At 50.6% G+C, this 18,495-nt stretch overlaps 4 protein-coding genes across 4 annotated transcripts; 3 read left to right on the top strand and 1 right to left on the bottom strand.

The window, feature by feature from the left end:
• Positions 1–3: 3 nt before the first annotated feature.
• CONPUDRAFT_127284 (uncharacterized protein) lies at positions 4–3,330 on the top strand. The gene is made up of 3 exons (XM_007772767.1): positions 4–1,615; positions 1,664–2,184; positions 2,242–3,330. Exons 1-3 carry the CDS (start codon positions 32–34, stop codon positions 2,921–2,923), a joined length of 2,787 nt encoding a protein of 928 aa, XP_007770957.1. The 5' UTR covers positions 4–31; the 3' UTR covers positions 2,924–3,330.
• Positions 3,331–3,426: 96 nt separating this feature from the next.
• Positions 3,427–3,758, bottom strand: CONPUDRAFT_59447 (uncharacterized protein; the record flags this gene model as incomplete). The annotated part of the gene is made up of 2 exons (XM_007772259.1): positions 3,427–3,488; positions 3,590–3,758. 2 exons carry the CDS (start codon positions 3,756–3,758, stop codon positions 3,427–3,429), a joined length of 231 nt encoding a protein of 76 aa, XP_007770449.1.
• Positions 3,759–5,864: 2,106 nt separating this feature from the next.
• CONPUDRAFT_59281 (carboxypeptidase S) lies at positions 5,865–9,945 on the top strand (the record flags this gene model as incomplete). Its single annotated transcript, XM_007772250.1, has 11 exons — positions 5,865–6,025; positions 6,089–6,187; positions 6,242–6,472; positions 6,524–6,617; positions 6,671–6,746; positions 6,794–6,918; positions 6,972–7,221; positions 7,290–7,371; positions 7,434–7,747; positions 7,861–7,956; positions 9,863–9,945. The coding sequence occupies 11 exons, from the start codon at positions 5,865–5,867 to the stop codon at positions 9,943–9,945; spliced, it is 1,611 nt and encodes a 536-aa protein (XP_007770440.1).
• Positions 9,946–10,681: 736 nt separating this feature from the next.
• On the top strand, positions 10,682–18,293 carry CONPUDRAFT_83548 (acetyl CoA carboxylase). Its single transcript, XM_007772766.1, has 13 exons — positions 10,682–10,793; positions 10,841–10,923; positions 11,026–11,044; positions 11,101–11,745; positions 11,799–12,044; positions 12,091–13,190; positions 13,241–14,091; positions 14,145–14,288; positions 14,340–14,443; positions 14,501–14,672; positions 14,726–17,578; positions 17,631–18,040; positions 18,093–18,293. Exons 1-13 carry the CDS (start codon positions 10,754–10,756, stop codon positions 18,116–18,118), a joined length of 6,693 nt encoding a protein of 2,230 aa, XP_007770956.1. The 5' UTR covers positions 10,682–10,753; the 3' UTR covers positions 18,119–18,293.
• The last annotated feature ends 202 nt before the right edge of the window (positions 18,294–18,495 follow it).

Genomic DNA, 18,495 nt, shown 5'->3' with positions numbered 1-18,495 from the left:
GTCGTCGTCACGCCTCACGATTCCCATCGCTATGCTTGCCATTCTTTTGGTTTTGTCTGGGGTTTTAAGACTCTCCCTTGCAGTTGTCACCCTGCAAATCCCTTTACAAGACCAACTTCCACTGATTGCCCGTCTTAATCAAGCTTACTACTGGACGTTCTCCGCTGACTCGTTTTCTACATCGACCAATGAACCGGTTGTGTACAGCTCATCGACGCTACCTAGGTGGTTATCATTTGATGGATCCTCGCGAACCTTCCATGGGACGCCAACATCTTCGGACGAAGGGACCCCGCAGATCACTTTATGGGCTAGCGACGGGATCTCAAACGTATCGTGTACATTTACTATATGTGCGAGCTCCTTCCCTTCCCCTTTGATGAAGATTCCGCTGGATCAACAGTTCTCCTCTGTGGTGACCAATCCTTCCTTATCCTCTGTTTTTTCTTTGGCGGAAAACTCAGCGCTGGCAACAGGGAACCCTTCTCTGAGAGTGCCACCAGGCTGGTCATTCAGCGTTGGGCTGGATGAAGATACGTTCACATCCCCGAACAGCCTGTACTACTACGCTATTCTCTCGGATGGGGGTCCTCTTCCTGACTGGGTCGAATTCAATCCCAACACGGTAACTTTTGATGGTCATGCTCCCCATAGCGATGCCTTGCCTACGCCCTATAAACTCCCTATCGCCATACATGCCTCTGATCAAGCTCAGTACTCGGCGCAAGTCACCTACTTTGACATTGTGATAGCTGATCATGAGCTATCAGCGAACTCGAGCTTACCAACACTCAACATCACGGCTTCATCTCCCTTCAATATCACTTTGGCATCCTCTGCTGATTTCTCTGGGATCCTGGTCGATGGAAATCCGATCCAAACGTCAAACATCACGTCTTTGTCGGTCGATGTATCGTCCTATGCTAACTGGTTGAGCTACGACGAGCCTAGTCGAACACTCTATGGACAGCTTCCTGCGAATTTTCAACTACCGAACAACGCTGAGCCGACTCTTCCGGCTGCCGTTTCCACGAATTTCAACCAAACTGTCCTTACAAACGTCTCTCTGAATCTTGTCTCATCTTATTTCTCTGAAACGGACCTGGGTGACATTGAAGCCAATCCAGGAAGTTCCGTCACATTTTCACTGAAGCAATTTGTCCGGAATATCTCTGATCCTGCCGACGCGAACACAACAGCTTCGTACTTCCCCAGCGATGCTCGTAATTACTTGGCATTCGATGCTGGTACTTCATTGTTGACCGGACGAATTCCCTCCAATTCAAGTATAGCGGAGACAGTTGTTACATTTGCGGCCTACTCTGCAACCTCGCATTCTACCTCCCATGCAATATTGAGGATTGTGTCTCCCGAAAACACAAAGGCGAAGTCGGACGCGGGTAAAGCTGCTGTTACGGAACGAGTCAAGATTATCCTTGCTGTTGTCTTCGGGATTATTGGTCTCATTCTTGTGCTTGGTCTTCTTTTAGCTCTAGTGAGACACTACAGCAAAGTACGAGACTCGGCAGTGACAGGGGAGGAAGGGACTCGTGCTTGGACAGACGACGAACGGAAGTGGTATGGGCTGGATCCGAAAACTCATCCCAACACGGCGGTTGCGAATGACTGGCCCGAGGATGCTGACCAGACCAGTACATCAGAGAAAGAAAGCCTTGAATATATGCCAAGAAGCTATGTATCCACCTCCCAACAGCTTGTACAGGAGAAATTTGGCCTTGGCCTCCAACGTTTAACCCCCTCCGCCTCATTATCGCGGGTAGCCGGCGCTCCGAGTAGGCTGATGAAGAAAGGAGACTTCCTGGGTAAGATCAAGCAGACTGCAAGAATCGTCAGTGACAAGTACAGGCGAAAACCAGTTAGACCTGTGATCAGTCGCCCAATGGGGTTGGCTAAAGATGAAGAGCATACGCATGTTGACGGCCTACCTTTCGAGGGCGATTTCAATGATATCATCCGGCAGGTCTCCGAGCATAATATTCCTGATCATAGGGTATTCTATCGCCCTGTCAACACGTTGCCTAGTTTTACGATGTCCAGTTCACCATCCATATCTACGGCGGATCGATCCATACCTAGAAGGCGGGCCGATTTTGCTCCACCTCGCCCCAGCCCTATACCTCAACAGCCTGCTCCTGCCGTGACCCGGCAGACGGACGATAAGAGGTGAATATGTTATGCACGCTGGCGTATCACCCTAAAGTACTCACACACTTTCCCAAGTACCATCAGAGCCAGTGTCCAGAGCGAACAGAGTGCAATAAGCGAGCAAACGTTGCCTGAAGAAAATGTGGTCGCTCACCTCAAGCCCTTTACGCACTCAGCACGGGTTCCTGTACCTAAATCTGCATCAACGAGCGCCAATGGGAGCGGTGGTCTAGAGGCAGGCAAGAGGATCGTCAGCCAGACCGCAAATCTACTCTCACCAAACGGTATTGACGGACGGGCAAGCGTGGAGGATCTCCGTTTAGGCATGCACTACGTCCGATCCCTTGGCGAAGGCGATTCCACGAAAGTCCGATCCACGTCTGACAAATCCTTTGTATCCCTCATGTCTTCCAACCTCGGCCGTGGTCCAAATGGCGAGACTAGGTCTCGCATTCTGGTCCGTGTTGGCGAGCGCTTCAAATTCAGGGTTCCATTAGAATCTCTGGAGCACGCACGCAAGCGATTGCAAGCTAAGACTATGACAGGTCATGCGCTCCCGGAGTTCTTGGATGTGGAACTGAAAGGACACGATGGACCCAACTCTAGGCGCGTGGTGGAGTTCTCCGGCTTACCGCGTACGGCGGACGTAGGAGAGATCCAAGTTGGCATTTTCGTGTTCAATAGCAATGACTGCCTGGCTCAGGTAGTTGTGGAGGTACTAGGGAAAAACAAGAGATCTCCCCCAATGACGGCATGAAAGACGAGCGCGATAGCACAGTTGGGACGAGTCTCTACTCTTCATACATTAGATAGTGACCTAATGATCATCAGCGCGGATTAATCTCTCAATCAGACCGAACAACACGAATCTTGTTATGTGTCGGTAATTTGCACAGGACACCCGCAAACCTCTCGTGCAGCCGCGCTCGATCACCATTGAGCATAGTACACGGTGGGCCGAGTATCCTAACTCTTCTATGATCACATGCAACTTACTATTACCCCAAGATCTCTATCGGGATGATCGATGATGATGGCGGTCATCAAATATATGCATGTCAGGCAGAATAATCATGAAACCCATGCACGATCGATGGGACTGCAATGCAAGATGTAATACAGTATGCGCAGACGAAAAAACAGTGAGGATGGTCCATCATGATTGACTCTAGGGGGCATGTCAGACAAGAATTGCAAGAATTGGACGTGAACGGTCTAACATACTCGCCGTGCGTTGGCATCGCCAAGGTTCATCAACGTTCATGACTTCCAGATAAGGATCGCAAGAGACCCGACATAGAAGTAGATAAAGTGCTTGGTTTCTAAGCAAGAAAGCCAGGTAAGACACAACCTTATGGGGAGTTGAAACGCGAAAAAAAAACCCCGCCCGAACGCGTTTGCTAGACATAGACCCAATACTCACCATGAGTCACGTAGCTTCCAAAGTTCTTGCCTACCACGACATGCCATGTCGCGCCATGTCGCCTGTCGAACTCCTTCTTGATGTGCGCAGCGATATCCTTCTCAATATTGTACTTCTCGAGAGCAGCCGACGCAATGTCGACACTCTCTTGCTGCATCTCCTCGCTCATATCCACGTTCTTGATGATGGCTTTGGGCCCAGCGCCGTTGTTTTCTTTGGGGCTACCGAGGCCAGCATCGGTAGCGGAGGATGTGGCGATGGAGTCAGTCATGGTGGTGAAGGGAGGAGGAGAAAGCAATAGAGGCGGAGATGACGCTTGGGCTCGTAGGATTTATACTACTAGGCCAGTTCGCCTTGCGCAGGTGGCGAGGGAAGAAAGGCGGTTGGGGAATGCTGGTACGTGTGGTTGTAGTGAGAGAGCGCAAGGCTGAATACTGGCTACACGTGGCTGGAAGCGGGCTCTGGACGCGTGTTCCATATGCTCTTCATTCCGCTGCTCATCACGTACGCATCTACTATACTCATGGCCTGATGAATAGAAACAGCAACATCCATCTATCAGCCAGACTGAACACCCCAGAGTGCTATCCTACCGCCACGAGCCAGGCCGCTTTCACATTCCGGATAACATCCTGATCAGCAGGTTTGCCCATGCTTTTAGCATGTCTCAGGCCGCCTGCTTCAAGCTTCAGGCCCAGGAATCAGGTCGGATTAACACCTCCTCCGCGACTCCCCCTTGTGTCCTCTCGGCGCTGGTGCTGCATAACCTGCTGAACGAGAGCTATACGCCAGACATATGCTGCAGAACTTTCACCTTAATTAGACTTGACGTTTCAGGTGATGCTTCCTATCTTACTCCATCGACTCGCCACACATAACCTGTCTGAGTCCTTCCCTATCTGCGCAGCCTCTCCAATGCATTTCCGAGCGCTCTGAATATCACCCAACCCATGTGCTGAAGCTGTGATTAATATGTTGCACTCTGATTCATGCCTTCACGCCTTCTTTAAAGTTTCGGAATTGCCAACATGAAGAGCCTATATTTGTAATCGTGGCTTCTCAGTCTATGATTCTGGCCAGGTACGTTCAGTGTGTCCTCATGGTCACTCTAATACTGCGCACGCCACTGACCTGTCATCACAGTTCAGGCGGGTGGTGTCATATGGAAACTTAACACGACGTAGCTAACTCGAACTGTTCTGAGCCACAGAGGGCCCGGCAGAATGGTACAGGAATAGGCACTAACTCGTACCGGTTCTTTGATGGACTGCTCTTTCACCCGCCATAGACCGAGTGAAAGGTAGTGAACTATGACTATAACACTAGCTAAGGTACCCATAGCCAAGTAAATCAAGCTCAACCGTTGCTTTTTTGCATGCTCACAATAGGCTCAGTGGAACAACTGACCTCTCTTTCGCGCACAGACAGCCATTTGTTTCGCGGATATCGAGTCGAGATTTTCAATGTGACATGACTCATTGCAGAATTCGCTCAACACGCAGGAGCAACCAGACCAGTTCTTGCGAATAGAACCACTCAGACGAAGAATGTCCCCATGTACTTAACTCCACCCAGTTGTTCCTATATCGTTGTATCTGTCTGATGTTTCGGCGTCACGGAGTCCTGCGGCTACAGGTATCGTTGTAATCTTGCTACACAGTCGAGGTTTGAGCTGAATCTTAAGGCACAGGTGCTTATCGTGAAGTAAGGTTCACAACAATGTGCTACCTTACTCTATATGTATGAAATGGCAGACTCCTTCGAGGGACATGTAAGCTAATACACGTGCTTACATGAGCGCAGCGCTTCGCAAGACTTCATGGTGTCGGAGCTAGTTTGCTCTGGTAACGACCACGGCCACCACTCCCATGAGAACGGGGTCTATACTCTCACTATTTGAGGGAGGCCTCGAATTGCGTTTGTCAACGTTATACGCATAACGGGACCTCCTCGTGCTCGTCAGCTCGGGTACCCACAGTCACGGTATCCACACGCCTTATCTTGTAGAGCACTGCGATTGCCCAGGGTGAACGTCGCCCTGTCTTCCTACATTCATCTCCGCGATATGAGCAAAAAGAGTCAGCACTTGAAGGTCTACGATAGCAATGGACTACTGTTTGCCTCCAAAGAGAACACAGAGCCTCCTGTCTGTACCGGTGCCCGTCGATGGACGGGGGGATGGCTATCACACTTCATCAAGCTGACCACAGCTCTTGGACTGCTATGCGCCTGCCTTGTGTTTGTTCGGCCTGCCGATGTCCGCGACCTTGGCTGTATGTTTCGGCAGCAGGTACCTTCTCACGAGGACATATGCCCTCAGGTTCCTGCGCTCACACCAAGCAACTCGACATTGCTTCAGCTCTTGGACGACGTCTATAGTTCAGATGACTTCAAACTCTACGCCTATGAGTCACTCGGTGGTTCGGTCAGAATACCGTCAGTAATGATTGTCTTCCGTGTCGCGTTGAATATGGAGTACGAAACTGACTACATGTTCAGTACCGTAACATATGACGACCTGGGATCTCCTGAAGAGGACCATCGGTGGGAGATTCATTCCCAACTCCACGATTATCTTGTGTCGCGCTTCCCGCTATCGTATGTGGTCCCTTGCGGTGCTATCGTGTAAGTTTTACTTACTGTGTTCACTAGTCATGAGGTGTTGCAACGTACGAAAGTTGCTAGATATGCCCTCGTGTATAAGTGGCAGGGTACCGATGACAGCTTGAAGCCTCTCGTTATAGCCGGCCACATGGATGTTGTTCCTGTAGATCCTGCGACAGAAGATGAATGGATTTACCCGCCTTTCTCGGGGCACTACGATGGCGAGTGGATCTGGGGAAGGGGAAGCTCGGACGATAAGCCCAACGTCATCGGCAGTTTGTGGGTTCTTGGATGCGTTTCGGGAAGTAATAGCTAAATTCAATAAAATAGAACCGCCATCGAGGCTTTGCTCGAGCAAGCATTTCAACCGACAAGGACCGTATTACTTGCATTCGGTATAGATGAAGAACGGGGAGGAATAACGGTAAGCATGCGGTCGTAGTTTGTCATATTTGTCTCACAGCTTCACTGTACCAGGGTGCTAGCGCTATAGGACAATACCTTCTCGAAACCTTTGGGGAAAACTCTCTAGCAATGATTGTTGACGAAGGAGGTTAGGCACATATTTCTTTTCCAAGCTATGGCTGACACCAAGTGTAGGTGGGTATTCCGACCATGCTGGGACAATATTTGCATCGCCCGCGGTCGCAGAAAAGGGATACGTTGACGTGCGTGTTGACGTCTCCACACCTGGCGGGCATTCAAGCAGACCTCCGAGGCATACTGTATGAACTTGCCTCGCCTTTCCATGCTTTACATTCACTACAATTTGTATCAGGGTATCGGTATACTCGCTAACCTGGTCACTGGGCTCGAGGAGAATCCTCATGACGCTAGGCTTGTGCGCGAGAGGACTTACTATCAAAGTTTACTTTGTCTTGTTCAATATGACCGCTCGACTTCTCCTGATCTTCGTGCCCTCGTTTACGCATCTCAAGGTAGCGATGCCAAACTTCACGAGCTTGAGGCCAAGTTATCAGAAACCGCACCGGATTATTTCGCACAGGCAGGCACAACCCAGGCTGTAGGTACGTGGATCCCTACGGAATTGGATTCAGGCATGAGAATATGTACATACCCTTTTCCTGATTTTCAGACCTGATCGGTGGAGGCGTCAAGGTTAATGCCTTACCGGAGGCGGTATGGGCCATTATAAACCACCGAATTGCTGACTACAGGTGAGTGTCCTCAAATGCAAATTGATCGTTCAGGTGTACGTATTTCCGACTGTCTTGCGTAGTTCTGTGCTGGAGGTCCAAGAGCACTTTGCCGGAATAATTAAGCCAGTGGCAGAAAAGTACAACATGTCCGTGGATGCCTTTGGCCGTGAAATCAGATTGGATAGAGACACCACATGGGGCCACATCCAGCTGTCTGAGGCGTTTGGAAGCGGGCTCGAGCCGGCACCAGTCACTCCTACTACCAACAGCGAAGCCTATGAGCTCCTCTCAGGGACAATCTTATCAACAATAAGGACCAATATACGCGCGAATACCTCACGGCGGACTAAAGATGTCATTGTCTCTCCGGCTCTCTCCCTTGGTAGGCATATTGGTCGTTAACCTCTGATTTGCGTTCATGCTCAATTTCCCCCAAGGCAACACAGGTTAGTCAGGCACGCTAGCCTTTGATGAACTGGCCTTTAAAGCACATATGCTTCCGCCCAGACACTCGCCATTATTGGAGGCTGACCAGGCACATTTTCCGTTATGGACACCGAGGGTCTTCGGACTCCTATAACGGTGCACACACAGTGAATGAAGGTGAGGCATTACGAACTAAATGTTGGTTGCATTTCGACTCACGACCTAATACAGCAGTCCCTATGAAAAATGACTCCGTCGCTACTCATTGTAGTAGGTTCCTTCTCTTTGGCACTCATTCTACTCCATTGGGCCCAGATGATAGCCTGAAATAGTACAGAAGATGTCGAAATGCGAGAATGGAATTTGAATTCCATACCAAACATTGTCAACCTGGTGTTCGATTCCAATCTGAATCTTAGCTTATGATATTGATTCTGGCTCCGTTTCGAATCCCCTTGAACCAAATCGTGTCAGTGCAAACACAAATCCATTCTATTAAGAGTCGCGACGTCGATGTCGGTATACTTGGCACAGTAGCACCATTAATCCTGATTGGTAAAAGGGTGGTGTCTTTTCTTATATCCATTGGGAGCTGTATACAATGCCAGCTTTGCTTTAACTAGGTTATCTGAGATTGAGGTGGCTCTAATTATCTCAGTGTCAATTCCGAACAAAACAAGCCGGTTGCAGCAGTAACAGTGAAAGCCGAAGACAACAGCCTGCTGCCTTATGAGATCCTATGGGGGCTGCGCCACTGCGGGGTCTGAAAGAACTTGCCTAATCCAGTCGTGCTCCTGACTTCGTGATAAGGCGCGTTGGGGAAAGCAGATTTGTTGGAATGCACCTTTCTCCCCAACGTCTCCCACTCCCCTCGACGACATCCTCCTTGCCCAGCTAGCACCAACGCTGGTGCCGTCTTGCCTCTGTTTCAGCACGTTTTATCCCTCTGTGTCGGTCACGGACAGCATGGTTCTTCCCTGGTATGTGAGTACTACTTATTTCCCGTGCGCCTGCGACTACTTGTGCTAATAAAGTGTGCAAATAGAAGTAGTAGCATTATGCCACAGATGTAGACAAGCCTACTAGCGTGTCTCATCTGGAGAAGCAAACAGACGATAGAGGCGGGGGAAAACAGGATGGAGGGAGAAAGAGTAGCAAAGCGACTCGGGATTGAGGTAAGTGGTGTGTTCTGTCGCAATGCCTCTAATCTCAACGTGGCCAGTGCACTTCGCTTGCCCCTGTTAATGTTTGCTCCATTTTGGGGGTAAGTCTTAGATTTTTCTGTTGGAATGCACATTTTACTCTGATTACAGGCTCCCGAAAACCCATCGCACGAACACGTCAGCCAGCACGTCTGTGACACAGTCTCAGGAGATGCCTCGGAAGAAGAAGGGCCTAAGGATACCGGGAAGATAAGCACTGGATGGATTAGTATGCCGACAGAGATATGTACTATGTGAGTTCCAGGTTCCTTTTCCCCTTCGCATGTCTAATGGTGTTTATAGGCATATATTTTAGCCTGGGCGCTCGACAAGACATGTACTTGGTCGTTTTCGCAGTCTCTCTGAGGACCCATAACAGGTTCGTCTTGGTGCCCCTCTTGCCTGCAATGCTCATCTGTATGGCAGATTTACGAGCAGCAGCTCAAGGACGCGAAGGACGAAAGCCGCTCTCGGAAAACGCAAGCGCAACACAACGTGATCCCATCCCTTTCCAATCGACGCTGCTTCATTCGACTTTCCTTGCTCTTTTTCACTCGTTCTCTCGGGTTGCTATCATTTGCCACCCTTTTGTACTATTTCGTTTCAGTGAGATTTCCGGTGCTATTCTTTCATTTTCATTGCTCATTGGCTCTCGTTGGCTCTCGTTCGTACTCTTTGGCAACAGGTAGGAACGATCGTCAAAGAGTGTAAATAGACCTATTCACTACCATTTTGTCGCTACGGCTTCGATTCGAAATAACATTGCTGCTCTTTGTACTCTATTGGCTTACTTTAAGGGAAATTTGAATATTGCCACTCATTGGGATACAAGTACGAAAGAGTATCAAAGAGTGACGACAGAGTCATTTTTCATAGGGCAGCAGTCCGCGGCGAGGGTCTTATAGAGCAAATTCGTTTCTATACACAACTGATCTTGAATGCCAACGAATCTGACCTTGACTGATCGTCATTTACCGCAGTCTCTGATCGCGATGGTCCCTGTCTCCGTTGCATCTCCATCTGTATGGCCACAATTATAATGTTGTTTTGAAAGTCCACTTTGAAACTTACTATCTAGACCTCGCCGTAGCAATGTGCCACTAGTATGTAACATGACAGCCTCCTAATCATCAAAATGGAATGCGTCACGGTCGTTTGATCGAAGGTGTGCCGAGAATTAAGAAGGCGCTTGTTTGCCCCAATTTTTTGTACGTGCTTCAAGTTCAGGGCACCACCTACTCTACTTTCACAAGGGCACTCAGTACCAACTCAGTACGTTGCAAAAACGTTGGGAACTAATGATGCCGGCTTTATACGAGATTTAGAGTAAAGCGGACCGAACAAGAGTGGAATATCATACATCTACATCTAGTAATAGATAACAGAGATATACACGTGCACGAGGGCCTGTGTGATATTCATCGTGTTCCTATGATGAAAGGAAACCGGTTTTACCAGATAGTGATCTTGCATGTATCGATCACCATAAGGTCCTGGAGCATGGAAGTTAACCTCATGTAAAGGACGTGTGCTGTGCTGCCGTTTTGACTGCCATTTGACTGCCATTTGACGATTCCGCCATACAAAGTGGGGGTATCAAGGCACGCGTCTGGATCGAAGTGTTACATAACCGTGGAGGCTTTTTTGGGGATGGCAGCAACAAAATATTGGGCAGCCCCCATCAATTCAGCTGTGGCCTTTCTTCCCTCTCCTTCACTTTTTTCATTGCGCAGGGCGCGTAGGTCCGTCTTTTCCTGGAACGGACTGCAGCAATGGCGGCCTACGACCATTCTAAAGTCTCACATTTCATCGGTGAGTCCGATCTCAAGTTTCATTGCTATCTACTCACCACTATATAGGCGGGAACTCGCTCGACAAAGCATCTCCCGGTCGTGTCACCGACTTCGTTCAAGAACACGGAGGTCACACCGTAATTACAAAGGTAAGCTGTGATCTTGGAGTACGCAACCCCAGGCTTCGATCTTCGCGAGGATGGAGGTGTCTTTCAGTTTCGCGTTCATGAAACTGATCTGTTATCTTGTAGGTGCTGATCGCCAACAATGGTGCGTATTATGGGTGCATATATGCACCTCGGACATGACTGCTCATTCACCCATAGGTATTGCGGCGGTGAAAGAGATTCGATCCATCCGCCAATGGAGCTACGAGACCTTCGGGACTGAGCGTGCTATCGAATTCACTGTGATGGCGACGCCAGAGGACCTTAAGGTCAACGCAGAGTATATCCGCATGGCCGACCAATATATTGAAGTTCCTGGAGGATCAAACAACAACAACTACGCCAATGTGGACTTGATTGTCGACGTCGCTGAGCGCGCTGGCGTCCATGCCGTCTGGGCTGGATGGGGGCACGCGTCGGAGAATCCCCGGTTGCCCGAGAGTCTGGCAGCCTGCAAGAACCGTATTGTTTTCATCGGTCCTCCCGGAAGCGCTATGAGAAGTTTGGGCGACAAGATCTCGAGTACAATTGTCGCCCAAAGTGCCGACGTACCTTGTATGGCATGGTCTGGTAGCGGTATCGTCGATACCGTGCTGTCAGAGCAAGGCTTCGTCACCGTACCTGATAAAGCTTACCAGAACGCTTGCGTCACAACTTGGGAACAGGGTCTTGCGAAAGCGGAGGAGATCGGTTTTCCTATCATGATCAAGGCTAGCGAGGGAGGTGGTGGAAAGGGTATCCGCAAGGTGGAGAGCGCTGATGCTTTCAAAAATGCTTACTATGCCGTCGCCGGCGAGATCCCAGGTATATAGCATATCATTAAACGTGGTCCCATACTTACGTAGATTTCTCCGCAGGATCCCCCATCTTCATCATGAAGCTTGCGGGACAAGCGCGTCACCTTGAGGTCCAGGTCTTGGCCGATCAATATGGAAACGCTATATCCCTATTTGGTCGTGACTGTTCCGTCCAACGTCGTCACCAGAAGATCATTGAAGAAGCACCGGTCACTATTGCAAAGGAAGATACCTTCGAGAAGATGGAGAGAGCCGCTGTGCGCTTGGCTAAGCTTGTCGGTTATGTCAGCGCCGGAACCGTCGAATGTGAGTATCCAAGCGGTCGGTTTTATGTGATACTTACTTCCCGTAGATCTCTATAGCCACGCTGATGATGAGTTTTGTTTCCTCGAGCTCAATCCTCGTCTTCAGGTTGAACACCCCACCACCGAGATGGTGTCTGGCGTCAATTTGCCAGCTGCTCAGCTGCAGGTTGCTATGGGTATCCCACTCCATCGAGTCAGGCATATCCGTACACTATACGGGTTAGCACCCAATGCTGCCACGGAGATTGACTTCGACCTGGTAAAACCCGAATCGAACCAGCTCCAGCGCAAGCCTCGACCAAAAGGTCACGTCGTTGCGGTCCGCATCACTGCCGAAAACCCTGATGCAGGTTTTAAGCCCTCCTCCGGCGCTCTTCAAGAGCTTAACTTCCGCTCAAGCACGAACGTTTGGGGATACTTCTCTGTTAGCTCTGCCGGAGGTTTGCACGAATTTGCCGACTCACAGTTCGGACATATTTTCGCTTATGGCGAGGATCGCAACGAAAGTCGCAAGAACATGATCGTCGCGCTGAAGGAGCTTAGCATTCGTGGCGATTTCCGGACCACCGTTGAATACCTCATCAAGCTCCTTGAACTCGAAGCCTTCACCGAGAATACTTTCACCACCGGTTGGCTTGACTCTCTCATCAGCAACAGACTCACTGCCGAGAGACCCGATGCCACGTTGGCTGTCGTCTGTGGTGCAGTCACGAAGGCCCACCTTGCGGCAGAGGCTTGTCTCAGCGAGTACAAGAAGATCCTGGACAAGGGTCAGGTTCCCGTGCGAGACCTGCTGAAGACCGTCTTCAGCGTCGACTTCATCTACGAGAATGTCCGCTATTCCTTCACCGCCACCCGTTCCTCCAAGAACATGTGGACTCTCTTCTTGAACGGCGGCAGGACCCTGGTCGGCGCTCGTCCCCTCGCCGATGGAGGATTGCTTGTCCTACTCGATGGCCGAAGCCACTCGGTCTACTGGAGAGAGGAAGTTGGTGCATTGCGATTAATGGTGGATGCGAAGACCTGTTTGATTGAGCAAGAGAATGACCCCACGCAACTGAGGAGTCCTTCTCCTGGAAAGCTGATCAGATTCTTAATCGACAGCGGTGATCACATCAATGCTGGTGAAACTTACGCAGAGATCGAGGTTCGTTAGTCCCGATATACATCCTTTTCTTTTGCTGACGATGTGTCCAGGTCATGAAAATGTACATGCCGCTCGTTGCAGCAGAGGATGGTGTCGTGCAATTTGTGAAGCAGCCGGGCGTCAGCCTCCAGCCGGGCGATATTCTTGGTATCTTGACGCTCGACGACCCTGCTCGAGTCAAGCATGCCAAACCGTTCGAAGGTCTGCTTCCCCCAATGGGTCTGCCTGGTGTCGTTGGGAACAAGACCTACCAACGCTTTGTTCGCTGCTTCACTACACTCAATGACATCCTCGATGGATACGACAACCAATCCATTATGGCCTCCACTCTCAAAGATCTCGTTGACGTCCTTCATGAACCCGAGCTTCCATATTCAGAGCTCCACGCAATCCTTGCGTCACTGTCTGGCCGCATTCCTGCCAAACTTGAGGAGAGTGTCCGCTCAGCACTGGACGTGGCCAAGTCAAAGGGGGATACTCTTGATTTCCCTGCCGTTCGCATCAAGAGAGTCATCGACCATTACATACAGGACAACATTCTCGCCCCTAACCAGACCATGTTCCAAAACCAGCTGTCCGGTATCTACGACGTTCTCGACCGTTTTACTAACGGCTTGAAGGGTCACGAGGTTATCACGATAGCCAAGCTCTTGTCTCGTTATGAAGAGACGGAGAAGCTCTTCGGCGGTAGCATTGAGGCTCGTGTGTTGAGCCTTCGCGAGCAGAACAAAGATGATTTGGACAAGGTTGTTGCAACCGTGCTCAGCCATACGAAGGCTCAGAGCAAATCCAAACTTGTCCTAGCTCTTATTGACTACGTGAAGACGAGCGGACTTCCTGTCTCAAACACCGAAAGCCCCTTGTATCAGGTGCTGAATGACCTCGCCGCGCTCGAGTCCAAGTGAGCTTTCTATTTGGCCGCTGGTTAGTGATACTAAAAGCCTTGTAAAACAGGTCATCGACGTCTGTTGCGCTCAAAGCGAGAGAAGTTCTTATCTATGGACAGATGCCTTCTTACGAGGAGCGTTTGCATCAGATGGAGGGAGTGCTCAAAACCTCAGTCAGCGCCAGCTACTACGGTGAACAAGGTGCCCGTAGGTTGGTGATAGCTTTCACAGGTTGCGAACGTCTGTCTCACCTCCACTATAGGACCCCTTCTGCCGACACTCTCAGAGAACTTAGTGACTCACGTTACACGGTTTACGACGTGCTGCCCGCATTCTTCCTTCACAAGGATCCCCTTGTCACCCTCGGTAAGGGCGTTAAATTTCGCGTATCTACCTCTTTCTTATAATTCTACGATCTGTTAGCTGCCTTCGAGGTGTACGTTCGCCGCTCATACCGCGCTTACTCGCTGCTTTCGATTGATTACGAGGAGGGTGACGGTCTTGACGATGGAGAACTGCCTAGTGCCGTGACGTGGAGATTCAACTTAGGGCAGTCACATTCTCCTCCTGCTACGCCAGGAATGAATGCCACCGCGTAAGTATCTTCCTCGCACTTTTCCTGCCTTCCAGCTCACACAGACATACAAGTGATCCGCGTCGCCAAGGATCTGTCAGCGACTTGTCCTATCTCATTAGTCGCAGTGTGTCTCAGCCTGTCCGCAATGGTGTTATCGCCTCCTTTGCGGATATCAATGCTCTGACTCGTGGCTTCGAGAAGGCCGCCAACTTGTTGCCAGCCTTCGATCCAGAGGAACACAATCAGCGTTACAACACCACAGAGCCTCCCAACGTCATGAACCTCGCTTTGCGCATCTTTGAACAGCCTGGTGATTTGTCAGAAGAAGCCTGGTCAGAACAGCTCAGCCAATTCATCAATGAGAGGAAGTCTATCCTTACGCGCCGCGGTGTCCGCCGCGTCACCTTCCTTGTCTGCCGCCCAGGTGTATATCCGAAGTACATCACGGTTCGCGAGTCGGACGGAGAGTGGGTTGAAGAACAAGCCATTCGCAACATTGAACCTGCGCTGGCCTTCCAACTGGAACTTAGCCGCTTATCTAACTATAACCTCCAGCCCCTCTTCGTTGAGACGAAGCAGATTCATGTCTACCATGCCGTCGCTCGCGAGAACCAGCTCGACAACAGATTCTTCATCCGTGCGCTCGTTCGTCCTGGTCGCCTCCGTGGTACGATGAGTACTGCCGAGTATCTCATCTCGGAGACTGATCGTCTTGTCACCAATATTCTCGATGCTCTGGAGGTGGTCTCCGCTCAATATCGCACAGCCGACTGCAACCATATCTTCATGAACTTCGTTTATAACCTTGCGGTTACATATGACGATGTCTTGGAGGCTATCTCTGGCTTCATCGAGCGCCACGGCAAGCGTCTCTGGCGTTTGCACGTCACTGGGTCGGAGATTCGTATTGCCCTCGAAGACAACGAGGGTAACGTTACGCCTATCCGGTGTGTCATCGAGAACGTGTCGGGCTTCGTCGTCAAATACCACGGTTATCAGGAGATCCTGACTGACAAGGGAACCACCATCTTGAAGTCCATCGGTGACAAAGGACCCCTCCACCTCCAACCCGTTCACCAGGTATACCCCACTAAGGAATCGCTGCAGCCCAAACGGTATCAAGCGCACAATATTGGGACAACTTACGTCTATGACTTCCCCGAACTTTTCTCCAAAGCTCTCCAAAATGTCTGGATCAAGGCCCGAGACCTCAGTCCGTCATTGGTCCTCCCGAAGAAGTTCTTGGACTCCAAGGAATTGGTTTTGGATGAGGACGACAACCTCGTTGAAGTCGACAGAGCTCCAGGCAACAACACTTTCGGTATGGTTGCGTGGGTGTATACCCTATGGACCCCAGAATACCCGCAAGGTCGTAGCGTCGTCGTCATATCCAACGACATTACGTACAAGATTGGTTCTTTCGGCCCTATCGAAGATCAGTTCTTCTACCTTGTCACCAAGTATGCCCGCGTCCACGGGCTACCCCGCATTTATCTCTCTGCCAACTCTGGAGCCCGCATCGGACTGGCTGAAGAGATCATGCATCTATTCTCATGCGCGTGGAATGACCCCCAGCAGCCCGACAAGGGCATCGACTATTTGTACCTAACGAGGGAGAGCTACCTGAAGGTTGAGGAGAAGGCAAGCGGTGCCGTCCGTACTGCTGAGATTGAGGTAGACGGAGAGATGAGATACAAGATCACCGACATCATCGGTTTGCAAGATGGCCTTGGTGTCGAGTCTCTCAAAGGCTCCGGTCTGATAGCCGGAGAAACGTCGCGCGCCTACGACGACATCTTTACTATCACTCTAGTCACCGCTCGTTCCGTTGGTATCGGCGCTTACCTCGTTCGTCTCGGTGAACGTGCTGTACAGGTTGAAGGCCAGCCTATCATCTTGACTGGTGCAGCGGCCCTCAACAAGGTGCTTGGCCGCGAGGTCTACACCTCCAATCTGCAGCTTGGTGGCACCCAGATCATGTACAAGAACGGTGTCTCCCACCTCACCGCAAGTAGTGATCTCGAAGGCGTTACCCACATCCTTGACTGGCTGTCTTATGTGCCAAACATTCGTGGCGAACGACTTCCCATCCGTGAAACGCCGGACTCATGGGACCGTGAGATCGGATACACTCCACCAAAGGGACCCTACGATCCCAGGTGGTTTATCGGAGGCAAGACCGACGAACAATCGCCGCTGTGGGCGTCTGGCTTCTTCGACAAGGGATCGTTCCAAGAGACTCTGAGCGGATGGGCGCAAACTGTGGTCGTCGGTCGTGCTCGTTTGGGCGGTATTCCGATGGGAGTTATTGCAGTCGAGACTCGCACTATCGAACGTATCGTTCCCGCCGATCCGGCCAATCCTGCTTCCTTCGAGCAGCGCGTCATGGAAGCTGGCCAAGTGTGGTACCCCAATTCAGCTTACAAGACCGCCCAAGCCATCTTCGACTTCAATCGCGAGAGCCTTCCCCTCATGGTCTTCGCCAACTGGCGTGGTTTCTCTGGTGGTCAGCAGGATATGTACGATGAGGTTCTCAAGCAGGGTTCCAAGATCGTCGACGGTCTTTCAAGCTACAAGCAGCCAGTCTTCGTCTACATTGTACCCAATGGTGAACTTCGTGGCGGTGCTTGGGTGGTCCTGGATCCCTCTATCAACATGGCCCAGATGGAGATGTATGCGGATGTTGACGCTCGCGCAGGTGTCTTAGAACCCGAGGGTGTCGTCGAGATCAAGATGCGGCGCGATAAGATTCTGACGCTGATGGAGCGTCTCGACTCGTCGTATGCCGCTCTCAAGGTGAAGAGCAAGGACACCTCCTTATCAGCTGAAGATAGGGCCCATGCTTCTCAAGCCCTTTTTGCCAGGGAGACCTTGTTGCAGCCCACGTATAAGCAACTCGCCCTTCTGTATGCCGATCTCCACGAGTATGTGTACCTGACTTCTATGAAAATGCAAGATCACTGACTTATGCTGTAGTCGCTCTGGCCGAATGGAGGCCAAGGGCTGTGCCAAACCCGTTGTTTGGAAAGATGCGCGCCGGTTCTTCTACTGGGCCCTCCGCGCGCGTCTCGCTCGTTCCAATGCTCTCGCAAAAATCGCGGAAAGTAGTCCCGAGTCTGAGCCTGAGTATCACGCTGAAGTTCTCGATTCCCTCGTCCCTGTCGACTCGTCGGACAACCGTGTTTTGGCGGAGGCACTCGAGAAGCTTGATCTGACCGAGACTCTTGCGAAGCTGAGGACGGATAGCTTCCTTCATCGCTTCGCTGAAGTCGCTCAGTACAATCGCAAAACAACCCTTGAAGGCCTCGCCAGGCTTATCGATACCCTCTCGGACGATGAGCGGCAAGCAGTACAGTCCGCATTGCAGTCAGGCAACCGATCACCAGGTTCGTTCATTTCTGCCTTGCATCGACGACTTTAGTCTCATACCATCCTCAGGCCCTCCTTCCTACTCCACCGCGTGACTTCCTTTCTCTGGGCTTATGTCGTTCTTTACATTACATCACTGAGTTTTTCACGTCGTATAAGATTACGATAACCGCACGTCATTGAATTACATGTATCATTTGTCGCATACCTCACTTATAATATGATAACATTGTTGTGATATCCCACATCACACCTTGATTTCGAACCGCCTGATATGTTTCTGCGATTTTACCCGCCTGTAACTGCGGTTATCAACACCGAACGGCAGGTTGACTTAGGGTGTCAGCGACATTAATCTCTTGCCAGAGGCTGGTTATTTGATGGGTGGAGATATTTCTCCTCAGAATTTTTTTAACCTTAACCTGACCCATATTTCGCGCTTCGCGGACGAGGGCAACTCGTAATCACGTAA

The sequence above is a fragment of the Coniophora puteana genome, assembly GCF_000271625.1.
Source record: "Coniophora puteana RWD-64-598 SS2 unplaced genomic scaffold CONPUscaffold_9, whole genome shotgun sequence".
Lineage (NCBI taxonomy): Eukaryota > Fungi > Basidiomycota > Agaricomycetes > Boletales > Coniophoraceae > Coniophora > Coniophora puteana.
The sequence above is the reverse complement of the archived record's forward strand: the minus strand, read 5'-3'. Positions and strand labels throughout refer to the sequence as shown.

Coding starts and splice junctions, on each gene's coding strand:
- CONPUDRAFT_127284 (XM_007772767.1), top strand. CDS start 32: ATGCTTGCCATTCTTTTGGTTTTGTCTGGGGTTTTAAGACTCTCCCTT. Junction 1,616..1,663: donor AAACTCATCCCAACACGGCG/GTTGCGAATGAC, acceptor AGTACATCAGAG/AAAGAAAGCCTTGAATATAT. Junction 2,185..2,241: donor CGGCAGACGGACGATAAGAG/GTGAATATGTTA, acceptor CACTTTCCCAAG/TACCATCAGAGCCAGTGTCC.
- CONPUDRAFT_83548 (XM_007772766.1), top strand. CDS start 10,754: ATGGCGGCCTACGACCATTCTAAAGTCTCACATTTCATCG. Junction 14,289..14,339: donor GGTGAACAAGGTGCCCGTAG/GTTGGTGATAGC, acceptor CCTCCACTATAG/GACCCCTTCTGCCGACACTC. Junction 17,579..17,630: donor CTGTATGCCGATCTCCACGA/GTATGTGTACCT, acceptor CTTATGCTGTAG/TCGCTCTGGCCGAATGGAGG.